Source organism: Petromyzon marinus, unplaced genomic scaffold, assembly GCF_048934315.1.
Source record: "Petromyzon marinus isolate PM22_M1 ecotype Great Lakes invasive population unplaced genomic scaffold, UKy_Petmar_22M1.pri1.0 PM_G_Scaffold_7, whole genome shotgun sequence".
NCBI lineage: Eukaryota > Metazoa > Chordata > Hyperoartia > Petromyzontiformes > Petromyzontidae > Petromyzon > Petromyzon marinus.
The window spans coordinates 3399479-3426684 of NW_027423024.1; the positions used below are offsets into that span (position 1 = coordinate 3399479).

Genomic DNA, 27206 nt, shown 5'->3' on the forward strand with positions numbered 1-27206 from the left:
GTAGCACAACGCGTGGCTGGGATAATGCAAATTAACACCACCACCACCACAATCATCTCGCGTCCAATGCTGATGTCATATCCCTGCACCACCATCACCACCACCGCCATCACCATCACCACCATCACCACCACCATCATCACGTGTGGAGAGGCAGAAGAGGGGAGGCGGTGGCGGTGGTGCAGAGAGGAGCTTACTCGAAAGACGGAGGAGGTGTGGAGGAAGGTGAAGTGAGGAGGAGAAAGGTGAGAAGGAGGAAGAGGAAGAGAAGGAAGAGGAGGGAGAGGAGGAGGGAGAGGAGCAGGAAGAGGAAGAGGAGAGAGGAAGAAGAGCAGGAAGAGGAGGAGGGAGAGGAGGAGGAAGAGGAGGAAGAGGATGAGGGAGAGGAGGAGGATGGGTGAACTGCATCTGCAGCGGCCCCACGCAGCAGGGAACTTTGTCCGCTACCTCCTCCTGCCCCTGCTGCTGCTGCCGCTGTGCGGAGTTCGTACTGCACCGGCCTCCTGCTGCCCCTGCTGCTGCTGCCCCTGCTGCTGCTGCCACTGCTGCCCCTGCTGCTGCTCCTGTTGCTGCCCCTGCTGCTGCTGCCCCTGCTGCTGCTGCCCCTGCTGCTGCTGCCCCTGCTGCTGCTTCTGCTGCCCCTGCTGCTGCTGCCCCTGCTGCTGCTTCTGCTGTTGCTCCTGCTGCTGCCCCTGCCCCTGCTGCCCCTGCCGCTGCTGCCCCTGCTGCTGCTTCTGCCCCTGCTGTTGCTCCTTACAATGTCCCCCCCTCACCTCCCTCACCTCCCCCCTCACCTCCTCCTCTCCTCTCCCTCCCCCCTCCCCCCCAGCAGTGCGACGCCTCTGGCGACTTCTCCCTGCAGGTGACTTCGCTCCAGGCCCTGCCCAGCGGGGGCGACGCTCTGCGTGGCTCCTTCCCCTCCTCCTTCGTGGTCCGCGTCTGCCTCGGGGAGGCGTCCCACGGGCTGAGGCCCTCGACGGGCCTCCGCCCGTGCCCCTTGGGCTCGGCCACCGCTCGCGGCGAAGGCGGTGCGGGGCTCCTCCTGTCAGTGGCCTTCGACTTCGCGTGGCCGGTGAGGGTGAGACGCTCACCTGGTGAGGGTGAGACGCTCACCTGGTGAGACGCTCACCTGGTGAGGGTGAGACGCTCACCTGGTGAGACGCTCACCTGGTGAGGGTGAGACGCTCACCTGGTGAGACGCTCACCTGGTGAGGGTGAGACGCTCGCCTGGTGAGGGTGAGACGCTCACCTGGTGAGACGCTCACCTGGTGAGATGCTCACCTGGTGGGGGTGAGACGCTCACCTGGTGAGGGTGAGACGCTCACCTGGTGGGGGTGAGACGCTCACCTGGTGAGGGTGAGACGCTCACCTGGTGAGGGTGAGACGCTCACCTGGTGAGGGTGAGACGCTCACCCGGTCGGGGTGAGACGCTCACCTGGTGGGGGTGAGACGCTCACCTGGAGACGGTGAGAAGCTCACCTGGTGGGGGTGAGACACTCACCTGGTGAGGGTGAGACGCTCACCTGGCGGGGGTTGTGGTAGTGGGAATTGTGGTGGTGGTTGTGGTGGCGGTTGTGGTGGTGGGGGTTGTGGTGGTGGTGGTTGTGGCAGTGGTGGGGATGGGAGTTGTGGTGGTGGTTGAGGTGGTGGGGGTTGTGGGGGTTGTGGCGGTGGTGGTGGTGGTGGTGGGGCTTGTGGTTGCCATTTGCGGTTTTGAGCTATCACGGGTGAAGGGTAACCTCCTTTGTATAACAATTCACAGCTTTCTCCAAGTAAGAGGGGAGGGGAGGGAGGCAGGGAGGGAGGGAGGGGAGGGAGGCAGGGAAGGAGGGAAGTGAGAGAGGGGAGGGAGTGCCGTGACCTCGCCGTGACCTCGCCATCAATGAGTGACTCATTGACGGTGAGCTTGAACTTTGCAGCTGTGGTGCTCGCTGGCTGTGGATGTGTGGGAACAGCACAACGGCACCGCGCCAGGTACGTGCGTGTGTGTACGTGTGTGTGTGTGTACTTGTGTGTGTGTACGTGTGCGTGTGTACATGTGCGTGTGTACGTGTGCGTGTGTACGTGTGTGTGTACGTGTGTACGTGTGTGCGTGTGTACGTGTGTGTGTACGTGTGTGCGTGTACGCGTGTGTGTGTACGTGTGTGTGTGGGGAGCGATAGTGTAGCGATTAGCGCGCTGCGCTATGAACCTGGCGACCCGGGTTCGATTCCCGCTCACGGCCAACACCAGTGACGATTATCTGAACCGGTCCCGGGCCTCCCCTAGGTCGACTCAGCCTCAAATGAGTACCTGGTGCGGTGTGTAAACATTGCCACTAGGGAGACAAAGGCGGTCGGGCGTGGTGCTGGCCACCCACCCCCTCGTGTACCGTTCCGGCCTTCATAGGTGCTCGCTAACAGCACTTGCCCCTACAGTCTGTTAAGGCTATATGGGGGATCTTTGTCTTTGTGTGTGTACGCGTGTGTGTACGTGCATATTGCTCACGTATGATGAGCGGTGGTGCAGTGGTTAGCTCACCGCGCTATTAAAATTCGCAGCCAATATTGAATTTTTTTTTTAATGAATATAGTTTAAATATTTACGACCATATTTATTTAAATCTTCATATAACACGTATTTATTGTTCATATATTTATCTAGATATGTATTTACATAGTTACATAATACAGCAAAAAAATGTTACGTAAATATTCATGTAAATATTTCTATAAATATTCATGTAATATTTCTATACTCTTTGGTTCTTTTTGGTAAAGTCACGTAAAAAAAAAACAAAAAATATTCATGTAAATATTTCAATGAATATTCGCATGCTTTTATTTTGCACATTTTTATTTCGCTATTTATTTGAATCGTCACGCGACATCCTCCTCCTCCTCTTCCTCCACCCCCCCCCACAGGAGGAGATCTCCGGCAGGTGACGCGAGCCATCCACGTCATCGGCGACCGCCCCGGCGAGCCGTGGCGGACGCTGCACCACGCGGCCGCCGCCAACGCCACCGCCCTGGAGTACCGCGTCCGCGTGCGTTGCCACGCCGACTACTACGGCGTCGACTGCAAGCGGTGGTGCCGTCGCCGTGACGACCACTTCGGCCACAACGAGTGCGACGCCCACGGACGCAAGGAGTGCATGCCGGGCTGGGCGGGGGAATATTGTGACAGAGGTGCGCTGGTGGCGGTGGTGGTGGTGGTGTTGGTGGTAGTGGTGGTGGTGGCGGTGGTGGCGGTGGTGGTGGTGGAAGCGGTGGTGATGGTGGTAGCAGTGGTGGTAGCGGTGGTAGCGGTGGTGGTAGCGGTGGTAGCGGTGGTGGTGGCGGTGGTGGTGGCGGTGGTGGTGGTGGTGGTGGCGGTGGTGGTGGTGGTGGTGGCGGTGGTGGTGATGGTGGTGGCGGTGGTGGTGGCGGTGGTGGTGGTGGTGGTGGCGGTGGTGGTAGTTTTGGTGGTGGTAGCGGTGGTGGTAGCGGTGGTGGTAGCGGTGGTGGTAGCGGTGGTGACGTGAGGCCCTGATGAAGCACACACACACAACACAATCCTTGACACAAATAAACCCCCGACACCTCCCTCGCTGCTGCTGAGCTCGTCAAGGAGCATGAACCACCACCACCACCACCACGCCAACTCCGCTCATTCTCGCAGCAGCAGCGGCCTTCTGGAGTGTTCTTTCCTGCCGATATCTTGGGGAGCCGCTGGGAGGCCGTGCACTCTGAAACCGCCGCCCCGAATTGACGACCTCGTTGCTTTAGAAGTGAATTCTTTCTCAAGCTTGACGCGTAGGGAGCCTTTCACGACCGATATTTGTCATAACAAAGGTTTGTTGGTATCAGATTGCATAAGTATCGATGTTGTGTCGTAACCCTCCACCACCCGACACAACCAATCAGTAAGGGATTTGTAACGTCAACAAAATGCCAATTTGTTACTATTATAATTTAAAGTAATGTATAGTGTAGTGTATAGTGTCGTGTATAGTGTACAGTATAGTGTATAGTAGTATAGGGTATAGTAGTGTATAGTGTAGTAGTGTAGTGTATAGTAGTGTTTAGTGTAGTGTATAGTGTAGTGTATAGTGTAGTGTATAGTGTAGTGTATAGTGTAGTGTATAGTAGTGTATAGTAGTGTAGTGTATCGTGTAGTGTATAGTGTAGTGTATAGTAGTGTATAGTGTAGTGTATAGTTGTGTATTGTATAGTGTAGTGTATAGTGTAGTGTATAGTGTGGTGTATAGTGGTGTATAGTAGTGTATAGTAGTGTGTGGTGTATAGTATAGTGTATAGTGTAGTGTATAGTGTAGTGTATAGTAGTGTATAGTGTAGTGCATAGTATAGTGTAGTTTATAGTGTAGTGTATAGTATAGTGTAGTGTAAAGTGTACTGTATAGTGTAGTGTATAGTAGTGTATGGTGTAGTGTATAGTGTAGTGTATAGTGTAGTAGTGTAGTGTATAGTTGTGTATAGTATAGTGTAGTGTATAGTTGTGCATAGTATAGTAGTGTAGTGTACAGTATAGTGTATAGTAGTGCAGTGTCTAGCGGTGCATAGTGTGTGCATAGTCGTGTTTAATGTAATATATAGTGCAGTATATAGTGTAATGTATAGTAGTGTATAGTCGTGTAGTGTATATTAGTGTAGTGTATCGTGTAAAGTATTGTGTAAAGTATAGTGTAGTTTATAGTGTATAGTAGTGTGGTGTACAGTAGTGTATAGTATAGTGAAGTGTACAGTAGTGTATAGTAGTGTAGTATATTGTAGTGTAAAGTATAGTGCAGTGTATAGTAGTGTGGTGTATAGTGTACAGTAGTGTAGTGTATAGTGTAGTGTATAGTAGTGTAGTGTATAGTAGTGTAGTGTATAGTAGTGTAGTGTATAGTGTAGTGTGTAGTGTATAGTATAGTGTATAGTGTAGTGTATTGTAGTGTAGTGTATAGTAGTGTAGTGTATAGTATAGTGTATAGTAGTGTAGTGTATAGTATAGTGTATAGTAGTGTAGTATATTATAGTGTAGTGTATAGTAGTGTATAGTAGTGTAGTGTATAGTGTAGTGTATAGTAGTGTAGTGTATAGTAGTGTAGTGTATAGTGTAGTGTATAGTAATGTCGTATAGTATATAGTAGTATATAGTAGTGTAGTGTATAGTGTAGTGTATAGTGTAGTGTATAGTAGTGTATATTATAGTGTAGTGTATAGTGTAGTGTATAGTAGTGTAGTATATTATAGTGTAGTGTATAGTGTAGTGTATAGTGCAGTGTATAGTGCAGTGTATAGTAGTGTAGTATATTGTAGTGAAGTGTATAATGTAGTGTATAGTAGTGTAGTATATTGTAGTGTAGTGTATAGTGTAGTGTATAGTAGTGTAGTGTATAGTAGTGTAGTATATTGTAGTGTAGTGTATAGTAGTGTAGTATATTGTAGTGTAGTTTATATTGTAGTGTATAGTAGTGTAGTGTATAGTGTAGTATACGACATGAGCCCACCGGTGTGTTTGCAGAGTAAATCCACGACATTGACAATGTGTGTGAGCACCGTGACGTTTCGCCGTTACATCAACCAGTGGAATCGTCGCCGTGGTCGGGCGATTTGCCAGAATGGCGACGAATTTTCTCTTCGGCTTCCTGCCTCAGCAATTTGCAGGCCTGGCTGCGATTCGCTGCGTGGAGGCTGCGACGTCCCCGGACAATGCCGGTGAGCGAAACTTTGACGCCAACAACGCCGCAATGCACTCCCAGCGAGGCGTTGGACGACCTGCCGCTGAGCGTACCGACGTCGTGTGTCAAGTAGTGGAGTGTGTAGTGTAAAGTATAGTGTAGTGTATAGTGTAGTGTATAGTGTAGTGTAGTGTATAGTGTAGTGTATAGTGTATAGTGTAGTGTATAGTGTAGTGTAGTGTGTAGTGTAGTGTATAGTGTAGTGTGTAGTGTATAGTGTAGTGTAATGTATAGTGTAGTGTATAGTAGTGTAGTGTATAGTGTAGTGTAAAGTGTAATATATAGTGTAGTGTATAATGTAGTGTGTAGTGTAGTGTATAGTGTAGTGTAGTGTGTAGTGTATAGTGTAGTGTAATGTATAGTGTAGTGTATAGTAGTGTAGTGTATAGTGTAGTGTATAGTGTAGTGTATAGTGTAGTGTATAGTGTAGTGTAGTGTATAGTGTAGTGTGTAGTGTATAGTGTAATGTATAGTAGTGTATAGTGTAGTGTATAGTGTAGTGTATACTAGTGTATAGTGTAGTGTATAGTAGTGTATAGTGTAGTGTATAGTGTAGTGTGTAGTGTATAGTGTAGTGTGTAGTGTAGTGTAGTGTGTAGTGTATAGTGTAGTGTAGTGGATAGTAGTGTAGTGTTTAGTGTAGTGTTTTATAGTGTATAGTAGTGTAGTGTATAGTAGTGTAGTGTATAGTAGTGTAGTGTGTAGTGTATAGTAGTGTAGTGTATAGTGTAGTGTATAGTAGTGTAGTGTATAGTGTAGTGTGTAGTGTAGTGTATAGTATAGTGTAGTGTATAGTGTAGTGTATAGTGTAGTGTATAGTATAGTGTATAGCGTAGTGTATAGTGAAGGAATGAACAGGATTTGCATTTTTAAACCATTTGCAACCGTTCCCTGACGACGTCAGCGCTGCACCGTCTCGCAGCCATACCTGGCGATGTCCACGTGGGGTCTCGTCAGGGCCGTGGTGTCCAACAGGCCACAATAGGCACCGTGGATGGGGGGAGGGAGGGAGTTGGGGATGATGGAGGTACTAAAACTGCCCACAGACTCAACACTACCCATAGACTCAACACTGCCCATAGACTCAACACTGCGCCATAGACTCAACACTGCACCATAGACTCAACACTGCACCATAGACTCAACACTGCACCATAGACTCAACACTGCCCATAGACTCAACACTGCACCATAGACTCAACATTGCACCATAGACTCAACACTGCACCATAGACTCAACACTGCACCATAGACTCAGCATTGCCCATAGACTCAACACTGCACCATAGACTCAACCATAGACTCAGCACTGCCCATAGACTCAACATTGCACCATAGACTCAACACTGCCCATAGACTCAACACTGCACCATAGACTCAACACTGCACCATAGACTCAACACTGCACCATAGACTCAACACTGCCCATAGACTCAGCACTGCACCATAGACTCAGCACTGCACCATAGACTCAGCACTGCACCATAGACTCAACATTGCCCATAGACTCAACACTGCCCATAGACTCAACACTGCCCATAGACTCAACACTGCCCATAGACTCAACACTGCACCATTGACTCAACACCGCACCATAGACTCAACACTGCACCATAGACTCAACACCGCACCATAGACTCAACACTGCACCATAGACTGAGCACTGCCCATAGACTCAACACTGCACCATAGACTCAACACTGCACCATAGACTCAACACTGCCCATAGACTCAACACTGCACCATAGACTCAACACTACCCATAGACTCAACACTGCCCATAGACTCAGCACTGCACCATAGACTCAACATTGCCCATAGACTCAACACTGCACCATAGACTCAACACTGCACCATTGACTCAACACCGCACCATAGACTCAACACTGCACCATAGACTCAACACCGCACCATAGACTCAACACTGCACCATAGACTGAGCACTGCCCATAGACTCAACACTGAACCATAGACTCAACACTGCACCATAGACTTAGCACTGCCCATAGACTCAACACTGCACCATAGACTCAACACTGCCCATAGACTCAACACTGCCCATAGACTCAGCACTGCACCATAGACTCAACATTGCCCATAGACTCAACACTGCCCATAGACTCAGCACTGCACCATAGACTCAACACTCCACCATAGACTCAACACTGCACCATAGACTCAGCACTGCCCATAGACTCAACACTGCACCATAGACTCAACACTGCCCATAGACTCAACACTGCACCATAGACTCAACACTGCCCATAGACTCAACACTGCACCATAGACTCAACACTGCACCATAGACTCAACACTGCACCATAGACTCAGCACTGCACCATAGACTCAACACTAGCCATAGATTCAACACTGCACCATAGACTCAACACTGCACCATAGACTCAGCACTGCACCATAGACTCAGCACTGAACCCTAGACTCAACACTGCACCATAGACTCAACACTGCACCATAGACTCAACACTGCACCATAGTCTCAACAATGCACCATAGACTCAGCACTGCCCATAGACTCAACACTGCACCATAGACTCAACACTGCCCATAGACTCAACACTGCACCATAGACTCAACACTGCACCATAGACTCAGCATTGCCCATAGACTCAACACTGCACCATAGACTCAACCATAGACTCAGCACTGCCCATAGACTCAACATTGCACCATAGACTCAACACTGCCCATAGACTCAACACTGCACCATAGACTCAACACTGCACCATAGACTCAACACTGCACCATAGACTCAACACTGCCCATAGACTCAGCACTGCACCATAGACTCAGCACTGCACCATAGACTCAGCACTGCACCATAGACTCAACACTGCACCATAGACTCAACACTGCACCATAGACTCAACACTGCCCATAGACTCAACACTGCACCATAGACTCAACACTAACCATAGACTCAGCACTTCCCCATAGACTCAACACTACCCATAGACTCAACACTGCACCATAGGCTCAACACTGCCCATAGACTCAAGACTGCCCATAGACTCAACACTATCCATAGACTCAACACTGCACGATAGACTCAACACTGCACCATAGACTCAACACTACCCATAGAGTCAGCACTGCACCATAGACTCAACATTGCACCATAGACTCAGCACTGCACCATAGACTCAACACTACCTATAGACTCAGCACTGCACCATAGACTCAGCACTGCACCATAGACTCAACACTGCACCATAGACTCAGCACTGCACCATAGACTCAACACTGCACCATAGACTCAACACTGCACCATAGACTCAACACTGCACCATAGACTCAACACTGCACCATAGACTCAACACTGCACCATAGACTCAACACTGGACCATAGACTCAACACTGCACCATAGACTCAAAACTGCCCCAAAGACTCAACACTGCCCATAGACTCAACACTGCACCATAAACTCAACACTGCACCATAGACTCAACACTGCCCATAGACTCAACACTGCACCATAGACTCAACATTGCACCATAGACTCAACACTGCACCATAGACTCAACACTGCACCATAGACTCAGCATTGCCCATAGACTCAACACTGCACCATAGACTCAACCATAGACTCAGCACTGCCCATAGACTCAACATTGCACCATAGACTCAACACTGCCCATAGACTCAACACTGCACCATAGACTCAACACTGCACCATAGACTCAACACTGCACCATAGACTCAACACTGCCCATAGACTCAGCACTGCACCATAGACTCAGCACTGCACCATAGACTCAGCACTGCACCATAGACTCAACATTGCCCATAGACTCAACACTGCCCATAGACTCAACACGGCCCATAGACTCAACACTGCCCATAGACTCAACACTGCACCATTGACTCAACACCGCACCATAGACTCAACACTGCACCATAGACTCAACACCGCACCATAGACTCAACACTGCACCATAGACTGAGCACTGCCCATAGACTCAACACTGCACCATAGACTCAACACTGCACCATAGACTTAGCACTGCCCATAGACTCAACACTGCACCATAGACTCAACACTGCCCATAGACTCAACACTGCACCATAGACTCAACACTACCCATAGACTCAACACTGCCCATAGACTCAGCACTGCACCATAGACTCAACATTGCCCATAGACTCAACACTGCCCATAGACTCAGCACTGCACCATAGACTCAACACTGCACCATAGACTCAACACTGCACCATAGACTCAGCACTGCCCATAGACTCAACACTGCACCATAGACTCAACACTGCCCATAAACTCAACACTGCACCATAGACTCAACACTGCCCATAGACTCAACACTGCACCATAGACTCAACACTGCACCATAGACTCAACACTGCACCATAGACTCAGCACTGCACCATAGACTCAACACTAGCCATAGATTCAACACTGCACCATAGACTCAACACTGCACCATAGACTCAGCACTGCACCATAGACTCAGCACTGAACCCTAGACTCAACACTGCACCATAGATTCAACACTGCACCATAGACTCAACACTGCACCATAGTCTCAACACTGCACCATAGACTCAGCACTGCCCATAGACTCAACACTGCACCATAGACTCAACACTGCCCATAGACTCAACACTGCACCATAGACTCAACACTGCCCATAGACTCAACACTGCACCATAGACTCAGCACTCCCCATAGACTCAACACTGCACCATAGACTCAACACTGCACCATAGACTCAACACTGGACCATAGACTCAACACTGCACCATAGACTCAAAACTGCCCCAAAGACTCAACACTGCCCATAGACTCAACACTGCACCATAAACTCAACACTGCACCATAGACTCAACACTGCCCATAGACTCAACACTGCACCATAGACTCAACATTGCACCATAGACTCAACACTGCACCATAGACTCAACACTGCACCATAGACTCAGCATTGGCCATAGACTCAACACTGCACCATAGACTCAACCATAGACTCAGCACTGCCCATAGACTCAACATTGCACCATAGACTCAACACTGCCCATAGACTCAACACTGCACCATAGACTCAACACTGCACCATAGACTCAACACTGCACCATAGACTCAACACTGCCCATAGACTCAGCACTGCACCATAGACTCAGCACTGCACCATAGACTCAGCACTGCACCATAGACTCAACATTGCCCATAGACTCAACACTGCCCATAGACTCAACACTGCCCATAGACTCAACACTGCCCATAGACTCAACACTGCACCATTGACTCAACACCGCACCATAGACTCAACACTGCACCATAGACTCAACACCGCACCATAGACTCAACACTGCACCATCGACTGAGCACTGCCCATAGACTCAACACTGCACCATAGACTCAACACTGCACCATAGACTTAGCACTGCCCATAGACTCAACACTGCACCATAGACTCAACACTGCCCATAGACTCAACACTGCACCATAGACTCAACACTGCACCATAGACTTAGCACTGCCCATAGACTCAACACTGCACCATAGACTCAACACTGCCCATAGACTCAACACTGCCCATAGACTCAGCACTGCACCATAGACTCAACATTGCCCATAGACTCAACACTGCCCATAGACTCAGCACTGCACCATAGACTCAACACTGCACCATAGACTCAACACTGCACCATAGACTCAGCACTGCCCATAGACTCAACACTGCACCATAGACTCAACACTGCCCATAGACTCAACACTGCACCATAGACTCAACACTGCCCATAGACTCAACACTGCACCATAGACTCAACACTGCACCATAGACTCAACACTGCACCATAGACTCAGCACTGCCCATAGACTCAACACTAGCCATAGATTCAACACTGCACCATAGACTCAACACTGCACCATAGACTCAGCACTGCACCATAGACTCAGCACTGAACCCTAGACTCAACACTGCACCATAGACTCAACACTGCACCATAGACTCAACACTGCACCATAGTCTCAACAATGCACCATAGACTCAGCACTGCCCATAGACTCAACACTGCACCATAGACTCAACACTGCCCATAGACTCAACACTGCACCATAGACTCAACACTGCACCATAGACTCAGCATTGCCCATAGACTCAACACTGCACCATAGACTCAACCATAGACTCAGCACTGCCCATAGACTCAACATTGCACCATAGACTCAACATTGCCCATAGACTCAACACTGCACCATAGACTCAACACTGCACCATAGACTCAACACTGCACCATAGACTCAACACTGCCCATAGACTCAGCACTGCACCATAGACTCAGCACTGCACCATAGACTCAGCACTGCACCATAGACTCAACACTGCACCATAGACTCAACACTGCACCATAGACTCAACACTGCCCATAGACTCAACACTGCACCATAGACTCAACACTAACCATAGACTCAGCACTTCCCCATAGACTCAACACTACCCATAGACTCAACACTGCACCATAGGCTCAACACTGCCCATAGACTCAAGACTGCCCATAGACTCAACACTACCCATAGACTCAACACTGCACCATAGACTCAACACTGCACCATAGACTCAACACTACCCATAGAGTCAGCACTGCACCATAGACTCAACATTGCACCATAGACTCAGCACTGCACCATAGACTCAACACTACCTATAGACTCAGCACTGCACCATAGACTCAGCACTGCACCATAGACTCAACACTGCACCATAGACTCAGCACTGCACCATAGACTCAACACTGCACCATAGACTCAACACTGCACCATAGACTCAACACTGCACCATAGACTCAACACTGCACAATAGACTCAACACTGCACCATAGACTCAACACTGGACCATAGACTCAACACTGCACCATAGACTCAAAACTGCCCCAAAGACTCAACACTGCCCATAGACTCAACACTGCACCATAAACTCAACACTGCACCATAGACTCAACACTGCCCATAGACTCAACACTGCACCATAGACTCAACATTGCACCATAGACTCAACACTGCACCATAGACTCAACACTGCACCATAGACTCAGCATTGCCCATAGACTCAACACTGCACCATAGACTCAACCATAGACTCAGCACTGCCCATAGACTCAACATTGCACCATAGACTCAACACTGCCCATAGACTCAACACTGCACCATAGACTCAACACTGCACCATAGACTCAACACTGCACCATAGACTCAACACTGCCCATAGACTCAGCACTGCACCATAGACTCAGCACTGCACCATAGACTCAGCACTGCACCATAGACTCAACATTGCCCATAGACTCAACACTGCCCATAGACTCAACACTGCCCATAGACTCAACACTGCCCATAGACTCAACACTCCACCATTGACTCAACACCGCACCATAGACTCAACACTGCACCATAGACTCAACACCGCACCATAGACTCAACACTGCACCATAGACTGAGCACTGCCCATAGACTCAACACTGCACCATAGACTCAACACTGCACCATAGACTTAGCACTGCCCATAGACTCAACACTGCACCATAGACTCAACACTGCCCATAGACTCAACACTGCACCATAGACTCAACACTACCCATAGACTCAACACTGCCCATAGACTCAGCACTGCACCATAGACTCAACATTGCCCATAGACTCAACACTGCCCATAGACTCAGCACTGCACCATAGACTCAACACTGCACCATAGACTCAACACTGCACCATAGACTCAGCACTGCCCATAGACTCAACACTGCACCATAGACTCAACACTGCCCATAGATTCAACACTGCACCATAGACTCAACACTGCCCATAGACTCAACACTGCACCATAGACTCAACACTGCACCATAGACTCAACACTGCACCATAGACTCAGCACTGCACCATAGACTCAACACTAGCCATAGATTCAACACTGCACCATAGACTCAACACTGCACCATAGACTCAGCACTGCACCATAGACTCAGCACTGAACCCTAGACTCAACACTGCACCATAGACTCAACACTGCACTATAGACTCAACACTGCACCATAGTCTCAACACTGCACCATAGACTCAGCACTGCCCATAGACTCAACACTGCACCATAGACTCAACACTGCCCATAGACTCAACACTGCACCATAGACTCAACACTGCCCATAGACTCAACACTGCACCATAGACTCAGCACTCCCCATAGACTCAACACTGCACCATAGACTCAACACTGCACCATAGACTCAACACTGGACCATAGACTCAACACTGCACCATAGACTCAAAACTGCCCCAAAGACTCAACACTGCCCATAGACTCAACACTGCACCATAAACTCAACACTGCACCATAGACTCAACACTGCCCATAGACTCAACACTGCACCATAGACTCAACATTGCACCATAGACTCAACACTGCACCATAGACTCAACACTGCACCATAGACTCAGCATTGCCCATAGACTCAACACTGCACCATAGACTCAACCATAGACTCAGCACTGCCCATAGACTCAACATTGCACCATAGACTCAACACTGCCCATAGACTCAACACTGCACCATAGACTCAACACTGCACCATAGACTCAACACTGCACCATAGACTCAACACTGCCCATAGACTCAGCACTGCACCATAGACTCAGCACTGCACCATAGACTCAGCACTGCACCATAGACTCAACATTGCCCATAGACTCAACACTGCCCATAGACTCAACACTGCCCATAGACTCAACACTGCCCATAGACTCAACACTGCACCATTGACTCAACACCGCACCATAGACTCAACACTGCACCATAGACTCAACACCGCACCATAGACTCAACACTGCACCATAGACTGAGCACTGCCCATAGACTCAACACTGCACCATAGACTCAACACTGCACCATAGACTTAGCACTGCCCATAGACTCAACACTGCACCATAGACTCAACACTGCCCATAGACTCAACACTGCACCATAGACTCAACACTACCCATAGACTCAACACTGCCCATAGACTCAGCACTGCACCATAGACTCAACATTGCCCATAGACTCAACACTGCCCATAGACTCAGCACTGCACCATAGACTCAACACTGCACCATAGACTCAACACTGCACCATAGACTCAGCACTGCCCATAGACTCAACACTGCACCATAGACTCAACACTGCCCATAGACTCAACACTGCACCATAGACTCAACACTGCCCATAGACTCAACACTGCACCATAGACTCAACACTGCACCATAGACTCAACACTGCACCATAGACTCAGCACTGCACCATAGACTCAACACTAGCCATAGATTCAACACTGCACCATAGACTCAACACTGCACCATAGACTCAGCACTGCACCATAGACTCAGCACTGAACCCTAGACTCAACACTGCACCATAGACTCAACACTGCACCATAGACTCAACACTGCACCATAGTCTCAACACTGCACCATAGACTCAGCACTGCCCATAGACTCAACACTGCACCATAGACTCAACACTGCCCATAGACTCAACACTGCACCATAGACTCAACACTGCCCATAGACTCAACACTGCACCATAGACTCAACACTGAACCATAGACTCAGCACTACCCATAGACTCAACACTGCACCAAAGACTCAGCACTGCACCATAGACTCAACACTACCCATAGACTCAACACTGCACCATAGACTCAACACTGCACCATAGACTCAACACTGCACCATAGACTCAACACTGTACCATAGACTCAACACTACCCATAGACTCTACACTGCACCATAGCACTGCCCATAGACTCAACACTGCCCATAGACTCAACATTGCACCATAGACTCAACACTGCACCATAGACTCAACACTGCACCATAGACTCAACACTGCACCATAGACTCAACACTGCACTATAGACTCAACACTGCATCATAGACTCAACACTGCACCATAGACTCAACACTGCCCATAGACTCAACACTGCACCATAGACTCAACACTGCCCATAGACTCAACACTGCCCATAGACTCAACACTGCACCATAGACTCAGCACTGCCCGCGTGTCCGCAGGTGCCGCTCCGGGTGGCAGGGCGAGCTGTGCCAGCGCTGCGTCCCCTACCCAGGCTGTGGCCACGGCAGCTGCAGACAGCAGCCCTGGCGCTGCAGCTGTGACAGTGGCTGGGGAGGCCTCCTCTGTGACAAAGGTGCCACTACCGCACCCCCCTCCTCCTACTCCCCCCCCCTCCTCCCCCCCCCCTCCTCCACCTACCCCCCCTCCTCCACCTACCCCCTCTCCCCACCTCCTCCACCTACCTCCCCTCCTCCCCCCCCTCCTCCCCCCTCCACCCCCCAAGTCACCCGGTGAATTTCCCTCCACTCGCTCCCCATCCAACGCTCGGATGTGTCCATCAATATTTACCTATCATCATCATCACCATCATCCGTGGTGGTGGTGATGGTGGGGGTGGTGGGGTGGTGGTGGTGATGGTGGTGGTGGTGATAGTGGTGGTGGTGGTGATGGTGGGGGTGGTGGTGATGGTGGTGGTGTTGGTGGTGGTGGTGGTGGTGATGGTGGTAATGGTGGTGGTGGTGATGGTGGTGGTGGTGATGGTGGTGGTGGTGATGGTGGTGGTGGTGATGGTGGTGATGGTGGTGGTGTTGGTGGTGGTGGTGATGGTGATGGTGGTAATGGTGGTGGTGGTGGTGATGGTGGTGGTGGTGATGGTGGTGGTGGTGATGGTGGTGGTGGTGATGGTGATGGTGGTAATGGTGGTGGTGGTGATGGTGGTGGTGGTGGTGATGGTGGTGATGGTGGTGGTGGTGGTAATGGTGGTGGTGGTGATGGTGGTGGTGGTGATGGTGGGGGTGGTGGTGATGGTGGTGGTGGTGATGGTGGGGGTGGTGGTGGTGTTGGTGGTGGTGATGGTGGTGATGGTGGTTGTGGTTGTGGTGGTTGTGGTGGTTGTGGTGGTGGTGATGGTGATAGTTGTGATGGTGTTGGTGGTGGTGTTGGTGGTGGTGATGGTGGTGCTGCTGGTGGTGGTGTTGGTGGTGGTTATGGTGGTTGTGGTGGTGGTGTTGGTGGATGTGGTGGTGGTTGTTGTGGTGGTTGTGGTGGTTGTGGATGTTACATCATGGGACCTCCTCTGCCAGTACCAAAATATGATAATAACTTTCCCCCTTTTTTTCTGGCAACAAAACAGCGGCGTTAAGATGTTATAACACCACACTGTGAAACCTTTTACAAGGCATGACGTCACTGCACGAACCACAATGCCTTGCGGTTCAGAATGAACCTCTGGTCTAGAGGTCACCTCTGGTCTAGAGGTCACCTCTGGTCTGGAGGTCACCTCTGGTCTGGAGGTCACCTCTGGTCTAGAGGTCACCTCTGGTCTGGAGGTCACCTCTGGTCTGGAGGTCACCTCTGGTCTGGAGGTCACCTCTGGTCTAGAGGTCACCTCTGGTCTAGAGGTCACATCTGGTCTAGAGGTCACCTCTGGTCTAGAGGTCACCTCTGGTCTCACACCGTTTGAGACGAGGCTCTAAAGAAAGCCGTCTCTGGTGTGGACCAATCAGCTTCAAGGACAGCGCATCATCATCATCTACTATCAGATGATGTGTTTTGTTTGCATTCTGACCACAAGCATTTTGGTTAATGCAGTGACGTGATTCCTTGTAAAAGGGTTTCACAATTAGGTGTTTTAACATCTTAACGTCGCTGTTTTGCTGCCAGATAAAAGGGGGAAACCCAATTGTCACACGGTGGTGGATGTTGTTGTTGCCGTTCCCCTCCCTCGCTTCTCGCTAGATCTGAATTACTGCGCCAGCCACCAGCCGTGCTTGAATGGAGGCAGCTGCATCAACGCCAAGCCGGATGAGTTCACCTGCAACTGCCCCCAAGGGTATTCCGGCACGAGCTGCGAGATAGGTGAGTGTGTGGTGAGAGTGTGGTGAGTGTGGTGTGTGTGTGGTGAGTGTGTGTTGAGCGTGTGGTGAGTGTGTGGTGAGTGTGGTGAGTGTAGTGAGTGTGTGTGGTGAGTGTAGTGTGTGTGGTGTGTGTGGTGAGTGTGGTGAGTGTGGTAAGTGTGTCGTGAGTGTGTGGTGAGTGTGTGGTGAGTGTGGTGTGTGTGTGAGTGTGGTGAGTGTAGTGTGAGTCTGGTGAGTGTGGTGAGTGTGGTGTGTGTGTGTGTTGAGTGTAGTGAGTGTGTGGTGAGTGTGTGTGGTGAGTGTGGTGAGTGTAGTGAGTATGTGGTGAGTGTGGTGTGTATGTGGTGAGTGTGGTGAGTGTTGTGAGTGTGTGGTGAGTGTGTGTGGTGAGTGTGGTGAGTGTAGTGAGTGTGTGGTGAGTGTGGTGTGTGTGTGGTGAGTCTGGTGAGTGTGTGGTGAGTGTGGTGTGTGTGGTGTGTGTGTGGTGAGTGTGTGTTGAGCGTGTGGTGAGTGTGTGGTGAGTGTGGTGAGTGTAGTGAGTGTGTGTGGTGAGTGTAGTGTGTGTGGTGTGTGTGGTGAGTGTGGTGAGTTTGGTGAGTGTGTCGTGAGTGTGTGGTGAGTGTGTGGTGAGTGTGGTGTGTGTGTGAGTGTGGTGAGTGTAGTGTGAGTCTGGTGAGTGTGGTGAGTGTGGTGTGTGTGTGTGTTGAGTGTAGTGAGTGTGTGGTGAGTGTGTGTGTGTATGTGGTGAGTGTGGTGAGTGTTGTGAGTGTGTGGTGAGTGTGTGTGGTGAGTGTCGTGAGTGTAGTGAGTGTGTTGTGAGTGTGGTGTGTGTGTGGTGAGTCTGGTGAGTGTGTGGTGAGTGTGTAGTGAGTGTAGTGTGTGTTGTGAGTGTGTGGTGAATGTGGTGAGTGTGGTGAGTGTGTGGTGAGTGTGTGTTGAGCGTGTGGTGAGTGTGTGGTGAGTGTGGTGAGTGTAGTGAGTGTAGTGTGTGTGGTGTGTGTGGTGAGTGTGTGTTGTGTGGGTGGTGAGTGTGGTGAGTGTGGTGAGTGTGTCGTGAGTGTGTGGTGAGTGTGTGGTGAGTGTGGTGTGTGTGTGGTGAGTGTAGTGTGAGTGTGGTGAGTGTGGTGAGTGTGTGTGTGTTGAGTGTAGTGAGTGTGTGGTGAGTATGTGTGGTGAGTGTGGTGAGTGTTGTGAGTGTGTGGTGAGTGTGTGGTGAGTATGGTGTGTGTGTTTTGAGTATGGTGAGTATGTGGTGAGTGTGTGGTGTGTGTGTGTGAATGTGGTGAGTGTAGTGTGAGTGTGGTGAGTGTGGTGAGTGTGTGTTGAGTGTAGTGAGTGTGTGGTGAGTGTGTGTGGTGAGTGTGGTGAGTGTAGTGAGTGTGTGGTGAGTGTGTGGTGAGTGTGGTGTGTGTGTGGTGAGTGTGGTGAGTGTGGTGAGTGTGTGGTGAGTGTGTGTGGTGAGTGTGGTGCGTGTAGTGATTGTGTGGTGAGTGTGGTGTGTGTGTGGTGAGTGTGGTGAGTGTAGTGAGTGTGTGGTGAGTGTGGTGAGTGTTGTGTGTGTGTTGAGTGTGGTGAGTGTGTGGTGTGAGTGTGGTGAGTGTGTGGTGTGTGTGTGTTGAGTGTGGTGAGTGTAGTGTGAGTGTGGTGAGTGTGGTGTGTGTGTGTGTGTTGAGTGTAATGAGTGTGTGGGGAGTGTGTGGTGAGTGTGTGGTGTGTGTGTGGTGAGTGTGGTGAGTGTAGTGAGTGTGGTGAGTGTGGTGTGTGTGTGGTGAGTGTGTTGAGTGTAGTGAGTGTGTGGTGAGTGTGGTGAGTGTTGTGTGTGTGTTGAGTGTGGTGAGTGTGTGGTGTGAGTGTGGTGAGTGTGTGGTGAGTGTGGTGAGTATGTGGTGTGTGTGTGGTGAGTGTGGTGAGTGTGTGGTGTGTGTGGTGAGTGTGTGGTGTGTGTGGTGTGAGTGTGGTGTGTGTGTGGTGAGTGTGGTGAGTGTGTGGTGTGTGGTGTGAGTGTGGTGAGTGTGTGGTGTGTGGTGTGTGTGGTGTGTGTGGTGAGTGTGGTGAGTGTGTGGTGGTGGTGGCGGTGGTGGTGGTGGCGGTGGCGGTGGGGGTGGTGATAGTGGTGGTGATAGTGGTGGTGGTGTTGGTGGTGGTGGTGGTGATGGTGGTGATAGTGGTGGTGATAGTGGTAGTGATGGTGGTGGTGATGGTGGTGGTGGTGATAGTGGTGGTGGTGATGGTGGTGGTGGTGATGGTGGTGGTGGTGATAGTGGTGGTGATGGTGATAGTGGTGGTGGTGGTGATGGTGGTGCTGGTGGTGGTGGTGATGGTGGTGGTGATGGTGGTGGTGATAGTGGTGGTGGTGATAGTGGTGGTGATAGTGGTGGTGATGGTGGTTGTGGTGGTTGTGGTGGTTGTGGTGGTGATGGTGATAGTCGTGATGGTGTTGTTGGTGGTGGTGGTGTTGGTGGTGGTGGTGCTGGTGGTGGTGTTGGTGGTTGTGGTTGTGGTGGTGGTGATTGTGGTGGTGTTGGTGGATGTGGTGGTGGTTGTTGTGGTTGTGGTGGTTGTGGATGTTACATCATGGGACCTCCTCTGCCAGTACCAAAATATGACAATAAGTTTTTCCCCTTTTTTTCTGGCAACAAAACAGCGGCGTTAAGATGTTAAAACACCAAACTGTGAAACCTTTTACAAGGCATGACGTCACTGCACAAACCACAATGCCTTGCGGTTCAGAATGAACCTCTGGTCTAGAGGTCACCTCTGGTCTGGAGGTCACCTCTGGTCTAGAGGTCACCTCTGGTCTAGAGGTCACCTCTGGTCTCGAGGTCACCTCAGGTCTCGAGGTCACCTCAGGTCTAGAGGTCACCTCTGGTCTAAGGTGACCTCTGGTCTTGAGGTCACCTCTGGTCTAGAGGTCACCTCTGGTCTAGAGGTCACCTCTGGTCTAGAGGTCACATCTGGTCTAGAGGTCACCTCTGGTCTAGAGGTCACCTCTGGTCTCACACCGTTTGAGACGAGGCTCTAAAGAAAGCCGTCTCTGGTGTGGACCAATCAGCTTCAAGGACAGCGCATCATCATCATCTACTATCAGATGATGTGTTTTGTTTGCATTCTGACCACAAGCATATTGGTTAATGCAGTGACGTGATTCCTTGTAAAAGGGTTTCACAATTTGGTGTTTTAACATCTTAACGTCGCTGTTTTGCTGCCAAATAAAAGGGGGAAACCCAATTGTCACACGGTGGTGGATGTTGTTGTTGCCGTTCCCCTCCCTCGCTTCTCGCTAGATCTGAATTACTGCGCCAGCCACCAGCCGTGCTTGAATGGAGGCAGCTGCATCAATGCCAAGCCGGATGAGTTCACCTGCAACTGCCCCCAAGGGTATTCCGGCATGAGCTGCGAGATAGGTGAGTGTGTGGTGAGAGTGTGGTGAGTGTGGTGTGTGTGTGGTGAGTGTGTGTTGAGCGTGTGGTGAGTGTGTGGTGAGTGTGGTGAGTGTAGTGAGTGTGTGTGGTGAGTGTAGTGTGTGTGGTGTGTGTGGTGAGTGTGGTGAGTGTGGTGAGTGTGTCGTGAGTGTGTGGTGAGTGTGTGGTGAGTGTGTGTGGTGAGTGTGGGGAGTGTAGTGAGTACGTGGTGAGTGTGGTGTGTATGTGGTGAGTGTGGTTAGTGTTGTGAGTGTGTGGTGAGTGTGTGTGGTGAGTGTGGTGAGTGTAGTGAGTGTGTGGTGAGTGTGGTGTGTGTGTGGTGAGTGTGGTGAGTGTGGTGAGTGTGTGGTGAGTGTGTAGTGAGTGTAGTGTGTGTTGTGAGTGTGTGGTGAATGTGGTGAGTGTGGTGAGTGTGTGGTGAGTGTGTGTTGAGCGTGTGGTGAGTGTGTGGTGAGTGTGGTGAGTGTAGTGAGTGTATGTGGTGAGTGTAGTGTGTGTGGTGTGTGTGGTGAGTGTGTGTTGTGTGTGTGGTGAGTGTGGTGAGTGTGGTGAGTGTGTCGTGAGTGTGTGGTGAGTGTGTGGTGAGTGTGGTGTGTGTGTTGTGAGTGTAGTGTGAGTGTGGTGAGTGTGGTGTGTGTGTGTTGAGTGTAGTGAGTGTGTGGTGAGTATGTGTGGTGAGTGTGGTGAGTGTTGTGAGTGTGTGGTGAGTGTGTGGTGAGTGTGGTGTGTGTGTTTTGAGTGTGGTGAGTATGTGGTGAGTGTGTGGTGTGTGTGTGTGTGTGAATGTGGTGAGTGTAGTGTGAGTGTGGTGAGTGTGCGTTGAGTGTAGTGAGTGTGTGGTGAGTGTGTGTGGTGAGTGTGGTGAGTGTAGTGAGTGTGTGGTGAGTGTGGTGTGTGTGTGGTGAGTGTGGTGAGTGTGGTGAGTGTGTGGTGAGTGTGTGTGGTGAGTGTGGTGCGTGTAGTGATTGTGTGGTGAGTGTGGTGTATGTGTGGTGAGTGTGGTGAGTGTGTGGTGAGTGTGTGGTGTGTGTGTGTTGAGTGTGGTGAGTGTAGTGTGAGTGTGGTGAGTGTGGTGTGTGTGTGTGTTGAGTGTAGTGAGTGTGTGGTGAGTGTGTGGTGAGTGTGTGGTGTGTGTGTGGTGAGTGTGGTGAGTGTAGTGAGTGTGGTGAGTGTGGTGTGTGTGTGGTGAGTGTGTTGAGTGTAGTGAGTGTGTGGTGAGTGTGTGGTGAGTGTGGTGTGTGTGTTGTGAGTGTAGTGTGAGTGTGGTGAGTGTGGTGAGTGTGGTGTGTGTGTGTTGAGTGTAGTGAGTGTGTGGTGAGTATGTGTGGTGAGTGTGGTGAGTGTGGTGAGTGTGGTGAGTGTGTGGTGAGTGTGTGTGGTGAGTGTGGTGCGTGTAGTGATTGTGTGGTGAGTGTGGTGTGTGTGTTTTGAGTGTGGTGAGTATGTGGTGAGTGTGTGGTGTGTGTGTGTGTGAATGTGGTGAGTGTAGTGTGAGTGTGGTGAGTGTGGTGAGTGTGCGTTGAGTGTAGTGAGTGTGTGGTGAGTGTGTGTGGTGAGTGTGGTGAGTGTAGTGAGTGTGTGGTGAGTGTGGTGTGTGTGTGGTGAGTGTGGTGAGTGTGGTGAGTGTGTGGTGAGTGTGTGTGGTGAGTGTGGTGCGTGTAGTGATTGTGTGGTGAGTGTGGTGTGTGTGTGGTGAGTGTGGTGAGTGTGTGGTGAGTGTGTGGTGTGTGTGTGTTGAGTGTGGTGAGTGTAGTGTGAGTGTGGTGAGTGTGGTGTGTGTGTGTGTTGAGTGTAGTGAGTGTGTGGTGAGTGTGTGGTGAGTGTGTGGTGTGTGTGTGGTGAGTGTGGTGAGTGTAGTGAGTGTGGTGAGTGTGGTGTGTGTGTGGTGAGTGTGTTGAGTGTAGTGAGTGTGTGGTGAGTGTGGTGAGTGTTGTGTGTGTGTTGAGTGTGGTGAGTGTGTGGTGTGAGTGTGGTGAGTGTGTGGTGAGTGTGGTGAGTATGTGGTGTGTGTGTGGTGAGTGTCGTGAGTGTGTGGTGTGTGTGGTGAGTGTGTGGTGTGTGTGGTGTGAGTGTGGTGTGTGTGTGGTGAGTGTGGTGAGTGTGTGGTGTGTGGTGTGAGTGTGGTGAGTGTGTGGTGTGTGGTGTGTGTGGTGTGTGTGGTGAGTGTGGTGAGTGTGTGGTGGTGGTGGCGGTGGTGGTGGTGGCGGTGGGGGTGGTGATAGTGGTGGTGATAGTGGTGGTGGTGTTGGTGGTGGTGGTGATGGTGGTGATAGTGGTGGTGATAGTGGTAGTGATGGTGGTGGTGATGGTGGTGGTGGTGATAGTGGTGGTGGTGATGGTGGTGGTGGTGATGGTGGTGGTGGTGATAGTGGTGGTGATGGTGATAGTGGTGGTGATGGTGGTGGTGATGGTGGTGCTGGTGGTGGTGGTGATGGTGGTGGTGATGGTGGTGGTGATAGTGGTGGTGGTGATAGTGGTGGTGATAGTGGTGGTGATGGTGGTTGTGGTGGTTGTGGTGGTTGTGGTGGTGATGGTGATAGTCGTGATGGTGTTGGTGGTGGTGTTGGTGGTGGTGGTGCTGGTGGTGGTGGTGTTGGTGGTTGTGGTTGTGGTGGTGGTGATTGTGGTGATGGTGTTGGTGGATGTGGTGGTGGTTGTTGTGGTTGTGGTGGTTGTGGATGTTACATCATGGGACCTCCTCTGCCAGTACCAAAATATGACAATAAGTTTTTCCCCTTTTTTTCTGGCAACAAAACAGCGGCGTTAAGATGTTAAAACACCAAACTGTGAAACCTTTTACAAGGCATGACGTCACTGCACAAACCACAATGCCTTGCGGTTCAGAATGAACCTCTGGTCTAGAGGTCACCTCTGGTCTGGAGGTCACCTCTGGTCTAGAGGCCACCTCTGGTCTAAAGGTCACCTCTGGTCTCGAGGTCACCTCAGGTCTCGAGGTCACCTCAGGTCTAGAGGTCACCTCTGGTCTAAGGTGACCTCTGGTCTTGAGGTCACCTCTGGTCTAGAGGTCACCTCTGGTCTAGAGGTCACCTCTGGTCTAGAGGTCACATCTGGTCTAGAGGTCACCTCTGGTCTAGAGGTCACCTCTGGTCTCACACCGTTTGAGACGAGGCTCTAAAGAAAGCCGTCTCTGGTGTGGACCAATCAGCTTCAAGGACAGCGCATCATCATCATCTACTATCAGATGATGTGTTTTGTTTGCATTCTGACCACAAGCATTTTGGTTAATGCAGTGACGTGATTCCTTGTAAAAGGGTTTCACAATTTGGTGTTTTAACATCTTAACGTCGCTGTTTTGCTGCCAAATAAAAGGGGGAAACCCAATTGTCACACGGTGGTGGATGTTGTTGTTGCCGTTCCCCTCCCTCGCTTCTCGCTAGATCTGAATTACTGCGCCAGCCACCAGCCGTGCTTGAATGGAGGCAGCTGCATCAACGCCAAGCCGGATGAGTTCACCTGCAACTGCCCCCAAGGGTATTCCGGCATGAGCTGCGAGATAGGTGAGTGTGTGGTGAGTGTGTGGTGTGTGTGTGTGGTGTGTGTGTGGTGAGTGTGGTGAGTGTGTCGTGAGTGTGTGGTGAGTGTGTGGTGAGTGTGGTGAGTGTGTGTTGAGTGTGGTGAGTGTGGTGAGTGTGTGTGTGTGTCGTGAGTGTGTGGTGAGTGTGTGGTGAGTGTGGTGTGTGTATGTTGAGTGTGGTGAGTGTAGTGAGTGTAGTGAGTGTGTGTGGTGAGTGTGGTGAGTGTGGTGAGTGTGTGGTGTGTTGTTGCCGATCCCCCCCATAGACTCATCACACGGAGACCCATAGACTCACCACACAGAGACCCATAGACTCATCACACACAGAGACCCATAGACTCACCACGCAGAGACCCATAGACTCATCACACAGAGACCCATAGACTCACCACGCAGAGACCCATAGACTCATCACACAGAGACCCAGAGTCTAATCACACAGATACCCATAGACTGACCACACAGAGACCCATAGACTGACCACACAGAGACCCATAGACTCACCACACAGAGACCCATAGACTCACCACGCAGAGACCCATAGACTCACCTTACAGAGACCCATAGACTCATCACACAGAGACCCATAGACTCACCACACAGAGACCCATAGACTCATCACACAGAGACCCATAGACTCACCATACAGAGACCCATAGACTCATCACACAGAGACCCATAGACTCATCACACAGAGACCCATAGACTCACCACACAGAGACCCATAGACTCATCACACAGTGACCCATAGACTCACCACACAGAGACCCATAGACTCACCACAGAGAGACTCATAGACTCATCACACAGAGACCCATAGACTCATCACACAGAGACCCATAGACTCACCACACAGAGACCCATAGACGTACCTACGGCCTTCCTGTGTTTTTTGTGCGCCATCAGGAGAGAAGGTGGACGATGACAACGACGACAACGAGGAGGAGGAGGTGGAGGAGGTGGAGGAGTGCAGCAGCGTTGACGGTGTTGGCTCCTCGTGTGAGTCCAGCGAGGGCGTCACGACCATCGACGGTGGCAGATTCGTCCCCCCGGCTTCCGCCGGCGTGGATGGTGAGTGGGGGGGGGGGGGGGGGGGTGATAGGGGACTGAGTAGTTGACCGTGATGGTGGTGACGTTGAGACTTAGGAACACACGGAGCTCTGGAACGTTACTTGTTCGTTAGTAGAGTTGTCCGCCTGCAATTGCATGGTACCTAAGTAGGGGAGTATTTGGAGTTTGTGGTCTCAATCCCCTTCCTCCCCCCCCCTCCCTCCATCCCCCTCCCTCCCCCTCCCCTCCCCCAGGCTCCCTGCTGCCTGTGCTGCTCCCCCTGTCGCTGGCCGTCTGCCTGCTGAGCGGCCTGGCCGTAGGCCGCCGCTGCCGGCCGCGGTGTCTCAGGCGCCGGCCCAGGGAAGTTTCCTGGATAGCTAACGACTTGGGCGGCGGCGGCGATGGCGGCGGTGGTGGCGGTAACACGGAGGGCGGTCGCTCCCCCAAACTTCCTCCCAAAGGCCCCGACGAGGTGCGCCTGGAGGCACGGGAAATGCCAAAGCTGGGAGAGCGACGGCTCCCACTGACGCCGGAATGGGGAGCGAAGTTCTCCAAGCTCGGGGGACTGGGAGCTGAAGACGTGAATGTTAATAACGTGTCGCGAGTGAAAATACACGCGGCCACGGAGAGACGAGAGGGGAAGGGGTCTGAGAGTGGGGGGAGTGGAGTGGAGTGAGATGAGAGGGGAGAGGTAGGAGAGTGAGTGGAGTGGAGTGAGAGGGAGAGGCAGGAGAGTGAGTGGAGTGAGATGAGAGGGAGAGGCAGGAGAGTGAGTGGAGGGGAGTGAGAGACAGGAGAGTGAGTGGAGGGGAGTGAGATGAGAGGGAGAGGCAGGAGAGTGAGGGGAATGGAGTGAGATGAGAGGGGAGGGTCAGGAGAGTGAGTGGAGTGGAGTGAGATGAGAGGGAGAGGCAGGAGAGTGAGTGGAGTGAGATGAGAGGGAGAGGCAGGAGAGTGAGTGGAGTGGAGTGGGATGAGAGGGAGAGGCAGGAGAGTGAGTGGAGGGTAGTGGAGTGAGAGGGAGAGGCAGGAGAGTGCGTGGAGGGGAGTGGATTGAGAGGGAGAGGCAGGAGAGTGAGTGGAGGGGAGTGAGATGAGAGGAGAGTGGAGTGAGATGAGAGGTAGGTGAAGTGCATTTGTGAGCAATTTTTTTCTTAAATTGTCCAAGTAATTTCCTGTCACGCGACTGCCGCGTTCAATGCGACGATTTGTGGATCAAAAACGCGACAGAATTTACGATAAATGTGCGTTGATGAAGTGGCAAGCCAACCAGCGTCAAGGGGCGACCTAAATGTGGGGCTGGCGTACTCGATCCACAAATCGCTTCAACGATAAAACATTAATGAATTAAAAACGTGACAGCTTCATCTGTACTCAAACACGAACATAGATCATCAATGTCGTGGCTTTAGCTCTCCAACACACAACTGGTGTGCCGTGCAGGTAACGAATTGGCACATTCTGTTTACGTGACGAACCTGACTAAATGGGCTGTCGGGTGGTGGCGGGTTTGAAGACATTCATATATCTACGCCATCTAACCAATAAAAAACCTCTGTTGTGTA

General features: G+C 51.0%; 1 protein-coding gene across 1 annotated transcript; it reads left to right on the forward strand.

Annotated features, from left to right (window-relative positions):
* On the forward strand, positions 1-27206 carry LOC142920209 (uncharacterized). Its single transcript, XM_076062693.1, has 11 exons — positions 1-483; positions 833-1072; positions 1920-1974; positions 2904-3167; positions 5621-5681; positions 15778-15911; positions 17516-17635; positions 20919-21038; positions 24455-24574; positions 25498-25662; positions 25896-27206. The coding sequence occupies exons 1-11, from the start codon at positions 376-378 to the stop codon at positions 26315-26317; spliced, it is 1809 nt and encodes a 602-aa protein (XP_075918808.1). The 5' UTR covers positions 1-375; the 3' UTR covers positions 26318-27206.

Excerpts from the sequence above, each read along its gene's own strand:
- LOC142920209 (XM_076062693.1), top strand. The coding sequence starts at position 376 with ATGAGGGAGAGGAGGAGGATGGGTGAACTGCATCTGCAGCGGCCCCAC. Across the intron at positions 1,073-1,919 it reads CCTTCGACTTCGCGTGGCCG|CTGTGGTGCTCGCTGGCTGT; the intron begins GTGAGGGTGAGA and ends TGAACTTTGCAG. Across the intron at positions 1,975-2,903 it reads GCACAACGGCACCGCGCCAG|GAGGAGATCTCCGGCAGGTG; the intron begins GTACGTGCGTGT and ends CCCCCCCCACAG.